General features: G+C 38.7%; 1 protein-coding gene across 5 annotated transcripts in view; it reads right to left on the minus strand.

Annotated features, from left to right (window-relative positions):
* Nucleotides 1-16,180, minus strand: part of LOC135127835 (puratrophin-1-like) — a 529,067-nt gene that overhangs the window by 283,462 nt on the left and 229,425 nt on the right. For all 5 annotated transcript variants that reach the window (XM_064054474.1, XM_064054478.1, XM_064054476.1 and 2 more), the window contains exon 2: nt 13,829-14,293. In XM_064054474.1, coding sequence (XP_063910544.1) covers nt 13,829-14,293 — 465 coding nt within the window. The remainder of the gene's footprint in view (nt 1-13,828; nt 14,294-16,180) is intronic.

The raw sequence follows: 16,180 nt of genomic DNA on the forward strand, positions 1-16,180 counted from the left end.
CAGGATTTCACTGTGATAAACACGATTTAAATGATTCGGAAAATTTCGTTGTCGATTGTGTGATGAATGGGGCGATTAAACATCTTGTAGACATTCAGGGCCGACGAAAATTCTGCTGGAACTTCCACGTTTCTAATATTAGCAAATTATGAAACTAAGTATTTTTAACCTTCTTATTTTTACTATTCTACTTTCATCTACGCTTAGTCCGTAATAGTGAAGAAATGTTAATTATCAATATTACTGCTCCAGCTGGAGTTAATTATACCCGAGTGGTGTTACCGTAAATGGATATATAATAACTGTGTTTATGTAGTAAGGTTATAATTTTTCCATCAATTTATTAGAAGTAATGGCAATAATAAATTTAGGGTCACTTACTGATTAGCACCTTGTATTTATTTTGGTTACAGAAGCCAAAAACTAATGGCCAATGTCTCCAGTTAAGTAAGATATACTTGCTCGAAGTGTTAGGTCTGTGCCATCCCTATTTTAGCACGTGATCCTTCATCCTCCCTTAGGTAAACAGAGGGCGAACACCTTTTTTTTCTATATATAGGGTTATACGTATAGTGAATCTTAAAAACAGAAAATAAATTCGTTCCACAACTTCATAGACACGTTTGGACCATCACTGTGTGGGTCGTGGCAAAGGTATTTCGTTAACAAATCGTCAATCAGTGTTGAAATACCGAAAATAATTTCAAAGTCATGTTTCGTCGTGTATATATTAATTTCAAGTTTACGAAAAAAATGAAAAAATTATGTTTGGAACTAAACATAGCCGTCTATTCATCTTATGCGTCGTGAGAAATTTTTCTTGTCCACCTTATCTTGACTGCTTCATTTTCTTTGATTTATGTGCTTTCCATTTAAAGCTTATTTTATGATTGATAGCTACATTATTTTACGAATGTTTTACGACACGTACTTCACACCAGAGAATTACTTAATCAAGGAGTTTAAAGCGTTTGAATTCGAAGGCATTTTTTACTTTCACAGTAATGGGTAAAGGAAGTGTTGTAATGGAGTTATTTTGACGGAAATCTAAGTGCATTTTTTACGGTTCGCAGCTTGTATAACACGAAATTGTCTGTTTGTGTACCTAAGGTTTGTGGTTTATCCATTAGATTTTTTTCTTGAGTGAACGTCGATTCGAAGATAACTATAGACTTTGGTACTTTTAATGCTAAACTTACGTCGCAGAACTAGATGGAAGCGTTTTCTATATTTTCTTTTAAAATCTCTTCGAATTTAACATTACATTTTTTGTGTGAGAATCATTTATTAACACAACTGTAAGGACACAAATCTTTCTCGTGGCCACTGGAGCGCTCCAAAAACCCATGGGGAATCAGTTTTAGTAGTTATATGATGATTTTTCTGGATCACTTTGACCTCATTTGACTTGAGATAGAATCGGCATCCTTTTTTGTCTACAGGTCAATGACCGGAAGTAGAAACGGCTTCATTTTCTGTTGACTATTTTGACCTGTCTTAAGATCTCATCACTTTTTGTCGACCTATTTGACCTGTCTTAGGACCCCCATCATTTTTTGTCGACTAACTTGACCTGAGTTAGACACGGCATCGGCACAACTCTGTATCGATTTGAGCTGGAAACGGCTACAGAGTTGTGCCATTTCGAGGTCAGGTCTTAAAAGTTATGGGGGTTCTAAGACAGGTCAGTGACCTGTCGACAGAAAATGATGCCGGTTTTGCTTCAGGTCAAATGAGGTCACAGTGAGCCAGAAGCGATATCATATAACTACTAATTTTCGATCGTTTATTTGTCAAGAGTTATATTTTTTTCAAATCAAACGTTATAGGGTTTTTGTTTGAGCATGTATTCCAATAACATCCCATATGCTCTTTTGATATTTCAAAAAATTATGTAACGAATAACTTCAGATATTTAAATATTATCTACCAGTTTAGTTAAAATATGCGTTGGTTTTGGTTAACAGTAATATGATGTTAATGAATTGTCAATTTCCGAGCGTAAGCTAAGGAGGTATTATAATAGGGTCCATCCGGTGAACAGCTACTTTCATGTTTTCGGGACGTTTCATTACCCCTAGAGTAAGAAAAATAAGTCTTCTTTTTCCCTCTGCCTTTCATCTCTGTCGATTTTTATGAAACAGGTAACCTTCGAAACTACCGGGCCGACTGTTGTCAAATTTTAGAAGGATGTTAGAGATATCGCGTAGGTGGTAAGGCGCTGGCCAAAATTTGTGAGTAAAATTTCGCAAAATTTAATTTTATAGTTTTGCGAAGAAACTGGAATTGTTGGACTCTACCAGTTTTATTTAGTCACAGTAAAATAGTACAAATGTGGTAACAAATTTTTTAGTAGCCTTAGTAGAAGAGTGCAGTTTTTACTTTAATCTAAACACGTACACATGAGTGTTCCATTTAAATTCGTAACTAAACAAATTTTGGAGGGCCGAAAAGCGTGTCATTTATAAACTCCGTTGTCACGTTGCCGTCGATAGTAACTTTGATGTTCTACTTTTGCCGCATTTAAGGGTGTTGTAAAAGAAAAGTGTAGGATTTAAGTTGATTACTACAAAAATTTACCATTTTAGACAAGTTTCTTGTTGTCAAAATAAGTCTACACATATTAAGAAAACAAGGCAAAATGTAGCCCCGCCCGCCCGCCCCATCTCAATTGTGATGATTTTTTTATTCGTCGTGAGCCAAAAGGGCGGAGCTCAATTGCAATATCCTTATTTCTTTACAAGAAATAAAGAGCATGTTTTTGAGTAACGTATTGTTCAAAGAATACTATGCATATTAAGAAAAAACAAGCCAAAAGTTAAGCCCCACCCATATTCATCTCAAGCCCAACTGTGATGAATTTTTCATTCATTATCAGACCGAGGGGCGGAGCCTAATTACAAAATCGATACTTTTCTACAAAAATTTGCCATTTTAAACATGTTTCACCTTTCTTGTTGTGAAAATAAGACTAAACATATTAAGAAAAATGGATAAGTATTGACAGAAAGCTACAGTGTAAAAATTATAGCAGCTATGTAAAATATGAGTGTTTCCGTGAACAGGTGATTAAATGGCTTAATAGTGGTGGACCTCCTTATCTCTATCAAAATTTGATCTGTGAGTACCGAGAAAGTATCTGCACCCTGCAGTTTGCTACCCCTAGAACGTACCGTGGAAAAAGTCACCGATAACAGCCGATAAGCGCCGCCCATCGAGTTACCGCCCCCGCCTCCAAAGGATGCCGTTTAGTGAGGAACCGTCGTTAGGAAGGATGTACGACAAAGGTGACAGAATTTTATTTCTTTTTTTTTTATAAGCTATTTAAATCTGATAAATTCCTATCTTAGCCATTATAGCCTGGTAGGAAATAACGACAAAATATTTTTCAGATTCTAACCAGAATATTGTTTTTCTGTTTCCTTGTCTCAGTACATGGGTAACTTCGACTATTTATATTTATATTTCGAAATAATTCTATTATTATTAGCACGTTCCGATTACAAGCATCTGCGTTAAAAGAAAATGACATTTGGTTGATTTTGTCTCCGCAGAACAGAGGAGAGGGCTAATTTAATTAATTAAGGTATAATTAATGCAGCAAAACCGGCCAAATACAACTTTAAGCGAGCTGTTATTATTATAATTATTCTTTAGGGGAATTATAAAAGGAAAGGTGACCCATAAATAACTGTTACAATCAATCGTACTTTCTGCTATTTTATTAAAAATAGGAAGAAATAAAACACGCATATTACCTTATCTGAACAAAAGACAGGTATGTAAAGTACCTAAACCTAATAAATTCAAAGACGGAAGACACTTTAGTTGCATTTAATGACGTCATAAAATTCCGCGAAAAATTACAGAACTGCAAACACTCAATGCATTTGTGCTAATAGTGCAAGTATGGTGGCAATAAACGTCCGTATTTATATATTGGTTATTTATGATATCCACACCTTTACGAGAAATGATATCGTTTGGTGTGGTTATAACATCAGATCATACACTCGCTGCATAAACAGGTAGTATTGACAAAAAAGGTCTAAATATAAGTTTCCAAAGCACAATTACACAACGTCTTTATATTCCTTCTATTCATTTGTCAGTCATCGCTCACCTTCCGAATACATCACTAATGGACGATTTAAGCCAGCTTTCATTACCGACTGTCAAAAGATGTCAACTCCTCCCCTTTCAGTCACGAAATTCCCCAAAGTCAATATAATCTCCAACTCCATCAATGAAATTCTCTCACCCTTTCACGACGATCTGCTTTACATTATTTTGTTGCACCACATTATTTTTTCGACTGTCCACTACTAGCCACCCCAGTACTTCTAAAACTATCCAATATCATTTTAACCATAAATATTAACTCTAACTCCCCATACAATAAATATCGCAGCGTGCACGCATACGAAATTAAAACAACCCTTTCTTCAGTAAGACATGCATGCAATTTATGGTTAAAGATCAAACAAGAATGGCTATGCATAATCATTTAAAAGCGACGTATTTAATATTATTCATTGTTTGAGCACTCTGGGGACGTTTATGTTCTGATTTATGTATTTACATTATCGAAAATGCAGTGTTGTTGCACTCAGTTACGCAACCCACCGAGATCAGTTACGCTTATTAGAGGGAATAATAGGGGATGGGGGAAATCGAGAAGGCCATGAGGGACCATTGTCGTGGTAATTATGGGGGGGTGTTCGAGTTTTATGTAGGCACGTTTTTTACGGTGTGTTTGCGGAGTTGTTTCTATTTGTTATCTTTTGGCGAACGAGCAGGGGCGACTCGTCGAGTGGAGACTTCCTTTGCCTATATTTCTGTCTACGTGTTTCTTCCAGCTCCAGCTTCATGTTGTAATTTGATAGATCGGCGAAAATGTGAATTGTATTTACACAGGATAGCATCAAAATCCCAACAAAATTAATTTCCCTCGGCTTCTCGTATCCAAACAAATGTAACCCATTATTTCCCTCTAGATTCATTCCCATTCGTCTCAGTTGCGCCATCGGGGTGAGGCTCACATGGCATAACCAGCACAACACACTAGTGGTTGATGGCTCCGGGAGGTGAAAGTGCACAATACTCGTGCTCACACAACTCCGGTGTGGCTTCCGGGCTCACCGCGTCCGACCTCCGACCTCGCTCACTGGGTTACTCGCACCAATCACGCCGCCGATGTTTTTTCCAATGTTTAATCGTGTCGCTGCCCTATTAGGAGGTCCAATAAGGAAACTTACACGTAAATCGGTCTTTTCCTTATTTTCTACCGGAACGTGACGCATGCCGGTTCCGGTCATTTTTGATCATATGTGTACCAACGAGAGACTTCGCACCCGAGAGAAATTAATACGTGCTGGATGAGATCCGCAGACTTGTGCTATTCATCTCCGATAAAAATCGAAGCTCTATTCTGTGTGTAACGACTGAATGAAAACATTAATCACTTTGCCGGAACTAAAAATTCTGCCGCAGGCCAAGGAACGGAGGAGTTGCGCTGGAGCGGCTGGGAATGGAAATGCCGGTGGCTACACCATGGGATTTCTTCGTTTTTCGGAATTTTATTACCGTGATGCTGGGTTGTTGGACCCAGAGAAATGGCGCATTTACGACGAGAACAGTGATCATTCTGCAGATTTGCAAAATTAAGGGATAGAATGTTCAGTGCAGATGCTGGTCCTATTACCTCGTGTGTGAGATATTTAGTATGAAACAATACTGAACAGTTACATTTGGGTGTTTCCAACGAAACAATTTCCAAGGGGATCATTATATTTGGCCATCTTTAAAAATAAGTTCCATTCTATTGTTCGTTGTATAGTCCGCGATCCCGTATCAAAATGAAGCTGTCAGCGGCACCCAATAAGTTTGTATCTCTTCCAGCTGACTAGCCTAGATCCCACACAGAAACGTCTTTGTCATCGTATCCTTCGCATGAATGGGGAAAAGCACATCCTTAAATAGCATTCTTTTCACCTGACACCACTCATCACGACAATCGCGCGTCCAATCAACGTTTCGCACCAATAATAGCCTATAAATCCCTAATATGTGAGGCTTTCTCTGTTGATAAGGATCTGTCTGGACAATAAAACCGATACATAAACACTCAATTTCCCTTGAATGCTTTTCAAAGCGATTGCTTTGCATATTGTAATAAGAGCTGTAAATCATTGGTCAAAGTCAATTAAATTCTAATTCATTTATTTATATTTATAGTGGAGACCGCGCCTCGACGTTTCAGACTCTGTGAATTTAATTGCGACGGAGTGATTGAAAAGTAATGAAAGCAGGAGAAGACGCGGTCGGGCGAACAGCACGGGGTACATAACGGAAGCCTCTATTTTCATTAAAGTAACCTTCAGAACCTTTGATGCAAACATTAGGAAACTGTTTGATCGCGGGCGATAAAACCAGATTTATGGAGTGTACTTAATTTGGGGTATTTGGAACGAGATTATCAAAACGAGCTCGGAACCTAGAGATGTCTACAAGAGAGGTGTCAAGGCGGAGATGGAATCTTGGAAGATTTAATAAAATATATAATTTAACCGTTATTCTACGGGTGGTCGCACCTGAGCCTGGACTTGATCAAACAGAACTGACTCTTAATTATGTTTTACCATTAAAGGAATATTTGATAATCTGTTTACACATCTTGGAATATAAAATGTGAACAAAATTTTTGCCCTAAGCATATGTGCCATGTTTGGAGCAACGGACGGAAACGATAAAGCTTCTACAAGCAGATGTAGGTTTATTCCAAGCTTACGAGATCGCTGATTTGTTGAAAGTCCGACAGTTGATTAATTTTTAAAGGTACGAACGTTACGCAAAATTGGTTTATTTCGATTTTTTAATTCACTTGTCTTACATTGCACCATCATAATAAAAACATCACGTTATGTAAGACACACTGCACCTAAAAATCGCGCTCTGGAACTTGTTTTACTTTACTTTGATCTGTTCTTCTTAATTTTGTGTTAAAAATCTAGTCATTTTTGGCTTTAAAAAAAATGGGACGCCCTTCGCGCCGCTGTCACTATGCACCCTCCTGCTGCATTGTTTGTTTTTAACTCAACTTTGTTTTTTTACTCGACTGCTCAAATTTAAAATTGCTGCCACACTATGGTACTACCTTGCGTAAGGTGGAATTAAATTAAATTCTTAAATTATATTATCTCATGGAACAATTACATTTTCCGCAAGTTATAACTGTGACTTTACCATCTTTGGCCCGTTTGTTATTTTTCGTAGAGCTCATTTGGCAAAACATTCAGCCTGCCTCTTTCTACTTCGTTAAACTAGTTTAAAGATCAAACAAGGTTTACACCGGCTCCGCATAGTCTCCATCAATAAAACTTCCATCGATTCCGTCCAGTTTCCCACGAATCTAATTTACTCGCGCCAGCGTCGGCCCAAATGGGGTAGGCGCGGGGTCAACTTTTCCCCTCCAATCCCACATATCACGATTTTATGCGCCAGCAACATACGCAAGTAGACGTATCAATTTTTTTTAATTGACACCGCAGCCTACAGAGACCGTTTACTATACTTTGTTGCATCAAGATATAAAACGTCATTGTGTGGACTTTACGGCCGGAAATCACCCCGTAATTCAACTCCTCGATAAGTAAGTAATTGAAGCTCGCCCACAACTCCACCTACTGCGCACCGCGCCGAAAAAAACCCTGAAGATTTCACATTAACCAGGACGAAACCGGCAAGCAATAATTAGCGGCGTCGCTGCACTTAAGAAGGGGGCGTGGCTCGGATTGACATTTTGAGGCTTGCATCGGAATGTACCCAATTTGCGTAATAAGTCGAATTATTAATGTTTTATTCATGAGGTAATAAATTTCGTGCGGATGGCATAAATACGGCCGAAACGGGACCCCTTATTTCGGGTCAGAGCTGGCTCGATTATTGGCGATAGAGATCGTCATTTGCACCTTATTACTGCGGCTGGGGGGCTTCCACGGCAAGCTGCGATGCGTGCTTGCATGTAGGTGGACCAATAATCAGCTGTCAGAGGTGAACATGTATTTTGGTTGTATTTTACGGACCCTGCCAGGTGGTAATTTTCGTAACTTTTGACTCGGACAAGAAAAAGATGAGGGTTTCGCTGGATTTATGGGCGGTGGTGTCGTCGGGGTTAACACACTCGGTGACGGCGGGCAGCTGTGGCCGAAAAGAGGCTTTTAGGAGGGTTGTATTAAGGCTACATGTTTAGAGTAATTAAAGTCAAAAAGTGCATGTAACATCAACAACAAGTCAAGCTTTTCAAGGCAAGAATATTTAACAGAGTTGTTGACCTACGTACATATGTATGCATATTTTAAACCTTTTGACACTGCTTGAAATATTAATAATGGACACAACAGCAATAAGAGATCCAGCGATAGTTCCTCTTCGGTACGAAAAAAAGAAGGAATTGGTTTGTCGAAGATAATTATCTCTACTTTAACTTACAGGAGTTTTCATTTAAAGTAACATTCGTAAAATCAGGTTTTTTCTGATTTTTCGAAAAAACTGCATGTTTTAATGTCGATCAATTTTTTAGTCGAGTTTTTTCACCTTATTCTTATCGCCTTTTTCATGTAGCTTTCTTTACCGCCTTTTTAAGAATGAACCAAAAATGACCTTAATGTGAAAAACCAGGTGGTGGACGTCATTTGAGACGATCTGAAGATAACTTAGTTTAAAATCTCGCTTGTCGAAAAGTGTGCACAATTTTCAAAAAATCACTAGAAGTAGAAAACAGATGAGAAGAATTGCTGATCGCGTAACAAAATGGACCGTTCCTGCTGCTTTCTAGAGATTCCAACAGCCCCTTGTCATCTCTAAAGTATATCTAGATCAGATAACATCGAAACTTCCACAGTTCAAGTGACGTTAATAGACCTCGCAAAATGATCCCAGCCACCAGGTCTTAGAGTTCGCACGCCGCCAATCCGACCCATTCTGACTGAACGAACACCGAACACCGACAGCAGCTGTACTAACGAACTTGTGTAAGGTACACAGAATTTTTTGTCATCGTCGAAGACGTAACCTCATTATTTTCAGTGAGTGTCGAAGCCGTTGTCAGCGCTGTCACATTTCACAAGTTGCCTCAATCACCAGCCCAGTAAGAAGATAAACGCGCCGAAAGGCGTCGTCGAACGTAATTGATTTCGTAAAGACCTTTCATGAAGCCGTTCAACCGGACGACAACGACCTGAAAACAAACTGAAAACGTTTTCAGCAAACACATGCTGGATGCCTCGTTGGAAGCGATAGGAATTAACGCGTATATGTAAATATTATTACAACGCCACTGCACGACCACGCTTCCTAAATGCCCGCATAACGCTGCCGAACAGCCTTCCTGCTGCTAACAGCATATGCGAATTTCAAATTTCGTTTTGCAACTTCACTTTATTACCGACGATCCGTCGTATATTTCAAGAATTTCTCTTTGTCCTCGCTTGCTTGTTGTTACCTGCGTCACGCTCCCGGAAAGAGAGGCGACACGAATGATCCGGGCGGCCTCGCGACGCAAAAATTACTTTTGGATTTAACCCTCCGGAGCACGTCGAGTTCGCGCCGTAAAAAATAAATGACGCGTTAAAAATGGAGTGCGACTTTTCGAAACAACCGAGTAGGACTTGTACGAGGCAGGAAACAGGAGTAGGGAATGCTCCAGCGAAAATTGGGAGCATAAAGCGGACCTTAAACTTTTAGTATGCCACTGTCGAGGATGCGTTTATTTGGGTGCAGCTTTCAGCCTCGTTAAGCATAGAATGCGAACTAGATAAAATCTCGAGACGGACCAAATGAATACATACATACTCACTCTGCACATACATAATCTATATTTCTGGATCTACTACTTACAGAAGTTGTTCTATCTGATAAATTAGTATTTTCGGATGCTTTTATAATTCAGTATGTAATGTGTAGTACCCTTCACGATGAAAATTATTTCTAAAATGCTGTAGTCTTTTATTAAAAAAATCAAATTGTTATGCATACAAGGAACTGGGCATACTTTTGACAATAAATTGATTTTATTTACTGTATTTTTCAGTAATTATTTGAAATTAAATATAAATTGTTATACACGCCACTGGTATTGTTTCTTGAGTTGATCTACCATAATTACTGTTCAATGAGTGACACAGAACGACTAGGATTAAGAACCAAAACAGCGGCGCACTGATAAGCAATGTCCAAAAACACGGTAAGGGTCAATCATGCATCAGCTGGTTGCCGTTATGTACGGTTCACGTTTTTCACAATGGTGCATATTTTCAATTGAGAGCGTACATGGTAATACTTTATGGTGTGGCTGATGGAAACTCCAGGTTGACTCGCGAATTGTGGATCGAGTGCTTTCCAAATCGGGCGAAAATTTACATCAGTGGTACAACATCTCCGAGATCATGGTACCTTTAAGCCTCAAACTCACGATCGTGGCCGTGATGGGACAGAACAAAATACTGCAAGCTGAAGAACAAATTTTGGAACGCGTCGAAGAAGACCCCGACATCAGCACTCGCCGATTTGCAGCATGAAACAGTTGGTTTATGGAAATCAACAGTGTCCAGAAACTATCGAAGAGCTTCAACAACGAGTGGAAGTGGCAGCCCCTACAGTTCGTGAAACTCCCGGAGTTTTTTTGTATTGCTAGCCAAGAACAACGTTTTCAACATTTATTGTATAACGATAGTAGCATTCTAAGTTGTTCTTATTTTCGTTCTAATAAACAGTGTGGAATCGTTGTGGCAAGGACATCCGTCAGAATAAAAAGTCGGTCACCATTAAGCATTGTCAAAAATCGGTCATTCTTAGGACCACCCTTTGTTTCTACAACTAATAATCTTTCGTACCGACTTTTAACGATTAAACAAGAATGGACGAATGATAAGCAGCAAAAAGTCGGTTATACTTTTAATTGAAAAAGTGTTTACATGGTTTTTATTCGAACGCTTTTCCACCTATCGTTGAAAAGGTAGATCAGTGGCATCACATCGAGGGTGGTTCATGGGGTTTTTGCCCCATTCGACTTTTAATTTTTGTTTTTTTTTATATTTCCACATCACCACGGTACGTGATGCGGTGGTTACAATTATTCCATGCAATTCAAACTCACCCTGTATAAATAATATTTTCGGGAAACTATAAAAAAATAATTTTATCTTCTACATGATATTCGTAAAACACATACAAAATTTGACAGCACTCTATCCGGTATTTTGGACACAGACGAAAGACAAACGGGCAGACAGACAGACGGAAACGACAGACTTATTTTCTCGTACTCTAGGGGTCATGAAACGTTGGGAAAACATAAAAGTAGTCAAAGTAGCTTAGGCTCCGGAAGTAAAAATAAACGCTTTAACTATTTAAATGGCAAAAATAGGAACACCTGGGACTCCATATGGTGTCAATACAAAGTTGTGAACAGTAGCGAATCTAATAAAAATTTGTCAGGATTTGTAAAGTAGTGATTACATTGTTAAGCAAGTAACAAACTCACTTCATTCATACAAAACAAATATAACAATATTGTTTTTAACTTCCATTAAAAGGAGTATCACCTCTGTTTTCGCGTCCTCAATTTAAGAGAGAGCTTCGCTTTTAAAATATAGTATCGTCCATGTTCAATGGCCGTTAAAATGCTGCAAAAAATATTTATTTTTGTATAATCTAGAGACATCGTAATGAATAATATTTATGGGCGCATGACAAGGTTCCATTGACCAAAATACGACTGAATCTCCTTTAGTATACGATATAGCATTTAGACTTTAAACACATTTATCGAAGAAAATTAAATGGCGGAAATTAGAAAATGCAAAAGTAATAAGATGTTGTGAAATTTCAAAACAAACTCATAAAACTATAAAATAAACCAGAGATAAAAGTTAACACTCTTATAAGAAATAAAGAAACGACTGCAATAAAATACATCCGTCTCTAATATTGTGTTTGTTCAAACTACACTTATTTCATTGCCAATTGATCACGTTTAATGTCAATTTTTAGGGCGTCTTCTTACATCTGTAAACTGACAAGAACACGACCTTTTTATAAATGAGTTCAATACGATTTGTATTTTTAGAGGAATGTAGTAAGGCGTCTGGCGCCAATTTTATCAGTTGATGAAACTCCAGACTAAAGGTCCGAGAGGCGCTGTCCCCTGGTGGGGAGTTAGTGAAAATGTACTACAGATCTCTATTTCGTACTACACGGGAACAATTCTTTTGTTCGACATTTTAATTACTGCTGTTGTGATGGAACTGTACTGTTTTTTTTTTTTTTCATTTTTCCGTTATGTTTTAAGTTATTTACATGCACCCAATTTTTTCAAAAATATCCGAAAAATATTCATTTTTTACAAACTATTTATCATTTCTACACAGCGATTATGTACCTACAATATTTTGTACATAATCACCAGTCAAATTGGGCCGGAATTATTAATCCGGCCCAATTTGACTGGCGTTTCTCAACATTCGCTGGACTCGAGTCGACCGAATGAATCCGTTCCCGAAGGCGGCCTCTATTTAAAGCCATACATTCCTCTGGATGGATCGCGAACGCCGCTTCGAGGTTTTTCTGGACGCCGCAATCGAGACTTCCGGTAACCCGCTCCAGGCTTGTCTTTATGCGAACGCCGCACATACTAGAAAAGCCTCGATAAACCCATAGCCGTCGTACCGGGGCGGCGTATGGGTTTATTTCGTAACAATACGTATCGGGGTCGGCTGATTACAAAACACTGACATAATTTTGTTTCTTTAATTTCCACCAAAAACTCAACAAATACAGTTTCTGGAGTTGTTTAGCTGATTTTTTAAGCTTAAAAACTCCTACTTTAGAAAACAAACAATTCCTTAAAAAAATGCATGAACCTTTAAAGTGGTCTAAAAATTAGTCAATTGCAGAACGAGAGCCACCAAATATAGATTAACAAACTGACTCTGGAAATACTTACAAAGTCAATTTCACGCTTTATACACCGCACACACATTTTATTTTCATTCAGGAACACATAACAACTGTACATCTCCACATGATCTCGATAAATTCTCTAAATGTGAAGAACACGATAACATCAACCTCAATTAATTTATACGAGTAGCTACATCGTAACTATCTTGATCTCTATTTTTCTGTAACACAAGTACAAAATTAAGTGTCAGCTTATTGCCTGCAGGCTCCTATCACGTAATATTTATCTTCCATTTAATAAAGCTATGGACATAAACAAATATAAACGCGTTCATCTTCAAACTCCAATCATACTCAATTACCTCCATCTGCATGTAATACATACATATTTCTCTGCCTTTACATCTTGCCGAACATTTTAGTTACTTCGTCTCGCTGGGTTGGAACCCACTTTTAGTAATGAATGCTAACGAATAATGATTAATTCAAGTTGAATTTTAGAAACTCGAACACTTAATGTATACATTTATTTTTAATGGAATTATTTCCCTCTGTAAAAATTGTTAACTCAAGGTTCAGTCTTGGGGCCGGTGTTTTTTCTGATTTATCTTAATGACCACACATTGCACATATCAAATGCCAAAAAAACCAAAGCCAGTATAACGAAACAAAATTTTTGCCGACGCACGTCCACCCCCTAACTCGTCACCTTCATCTGCATGCAATCCCCATTTCCGCCCTACACCCCCAATCCGCCCCTCCCCAACCAATTTTGAATCGAAAACCGTACGGTATTTAGGTCACAACACACCGTAATAGAGGGAAAACCAGAACAAAGCGCCACCCTAAACCAATTAAAATCGCTCACCATCGCTTGCGGCTTCTCTCCCTCGGCGCCATTAACATCGCCTTCATTTCCATCAACCTTCCCTTGCTCTTCTGTCAAAGTAGGAGAGGAATCGGCGGCGTCAGACGCGGCCTCACACTTGTTTTTTTTAACATCCACAACACTGGCCACTTGGTACTTGTCACTATTGTCGACCGCACCCACCGGCTGGGCGTCTTCGTAGATGTCGTCAAGTTCGTGGATCTCGCTCTCGTTGATGAGCTCTTCCAGGTACCAGGACGCCGTCGAGGAGGTCTCCTCGGAGTGGCTGTCCGCGCTGCCGCTCTTGAGCGCATTTTTGCACTTCTTTAGGTACTTCTTGACGCGCTTCGTCGTGCTCTGGCGGGTCTCGGAGGTGCGGCTGATGTCGTCCGATTTGGAGTCCTCGGCGGTTGGCTTCCACGACTCCTCGTCGTAGGTGAGGACGTGGCGGCCAGTAGGGGTCACCTAGAAAAGAAACACTGGATTAAAATAATTGGTCGAAGGTTATTTAGAGAGAATTTCCCTCGCCCTTGAAGTATAGTTCGTTTCTTTAAAAAATTATAAAATTTGTTTTTGCGATCATCTTGCGGTAACAAATGTGGACAATATCAAATATATTTAATGCCAGTAAACTACGGGAAAATATAAATACTCTCAATTTCTCAGTACATACTTAACTGTTCGTGTTAAATAACCGCATAATGTTGTTATATGATTTTGATTATTCCTGAAAAATTTTGATGCCAAGGATAAAAACTCAAACAAATTTTGTTTAACGATTTGCCATACAGACAGAAACGAGAAAGCTAATTTTTCGTACTCCAGGGGCTATGAAACGTCGAAAAAGATGAAGAAGTAAAAACAACACTGTCAAATCTTCTGTTTTATAGAAAACTTGGGGTTTCTGTAGTTTCTTTAAGTCCTCTTATATGTACCCTATTTACGTGTCATTATAGTATCGCCCGCTCCGACTTCACCGATCTTCCTAGTTCCACATCATTAACTTCTGCTTACGGCAAATTTTTCCTTTCCGACATTTTGCGTTCGATTCCCGTTTTTACCAAAGATTAAAGACTCGCCGCACTTGAGAGAATTGAAGACCAATAAAATCAACTGAAATTCGCCACCTACACCACAAAATTTATTCCATTCCAATTCTAACGTGTAATTCCTAACCGCAAAATCAAATTGGATGTTACGTAACATAGTTCCAACGATCTTTATTCTTGTGCGAATATACCGTTCGAACGGCAGATAAACGCTATATTAAGCCGGGGAAACGAAATTGATTCAAATATGAATTAATATTATTTGTTCGAACGATAACACAATCTCCAACCGCAAGTTCTGCAAATTACTATTTCGATCTGTTCAGACACTCAGATTTTGTACAACACGTTAGTTTTTCCCAATTGTGGTGCATAGTTGTTGCGAATATTGACCCTTGAGCAATGAAACTATATTATTTTCGAACAAAATTCAGCGGAAGAATTGTAACAGAGGTACACGTTAAACGCCTCACTCTCCCTAGCCGGGGCAGTACTTCCTCTCGCCGTTCTATTCTCTCGAGGAGTTCCTGACCATTATAATTCCAAGATAACTTCCACATGTAAATAACAAAACAATCGTGCCAACCAAAGCCATGAAAATTATCAGTTTCACTACATCCAAACCGATAATTTTCTGTTCAGTTGTGTACAAAGCGTTATTGTTTATGTATAATAATGTCCGGTTGTGGTGCAAGTCAACACCGGGTGCTGATCCGGAACAGAAGAAGCGAATCCCACGTCCCACTAATAGAAACGTTATAAATAGAAATCGACTTCTTGAATTAAACTGGAGAGAAACAATGGCGCATCATATCTCAGATTGTCAATATGTGTTTGCGACCTATCGGCATCGATTTATATCGATTCGAGCGTCGTTTGATCGTTTGCAACGTAAACAGTACCACCCACGTACCTAATCTCGCTGCAGACGAGATACTGTAATATTTTATAGTGTTTTTACCACGTGATGATGATAAACACGGTTTATTTTCGTTCTTATGAGTGTAGTATCAGTAATAAATTTCTTCGCAACGGCGTAAATCATCGAGGTACCGATTTCCAAAGAATCAAAAAGGAAAAAGGCGGCAACGGTATCGAGGATAGGCGAGGTCTAGGGAGTTATTGATATGTTGAGCTGAAGTGACTATATCGAGGAAAACCGTGTGTGTGTTTATGCTTGTGACAACTTTATCAACGAAGAAGTAAACAAGCAAATTATACGAGTACAGTACTCCCTACAAAATCAGTATTAGTGGTGCTGTTAAATTAAATTTTGAGGACCACAGATGGAGAAGAACAATTA

This window comes from Zophobas morio, unplaced genomic scaffold (assembly GCF_036711695.1).
Source record: "Zophobas morio isolate AGI-343-1 ecotype UQ-CSIRO unplaced genomic scaffold, CSIRO_AGI_Zmor_V1 ptg000012l, whole genome shotgun sequence".
Lineage (NCBI taxonomy): Eukaryota > Metazoa > Arthropoda > Insecta > Coleoptera > Tenebrionidae > Zophobas > Zophobas morio.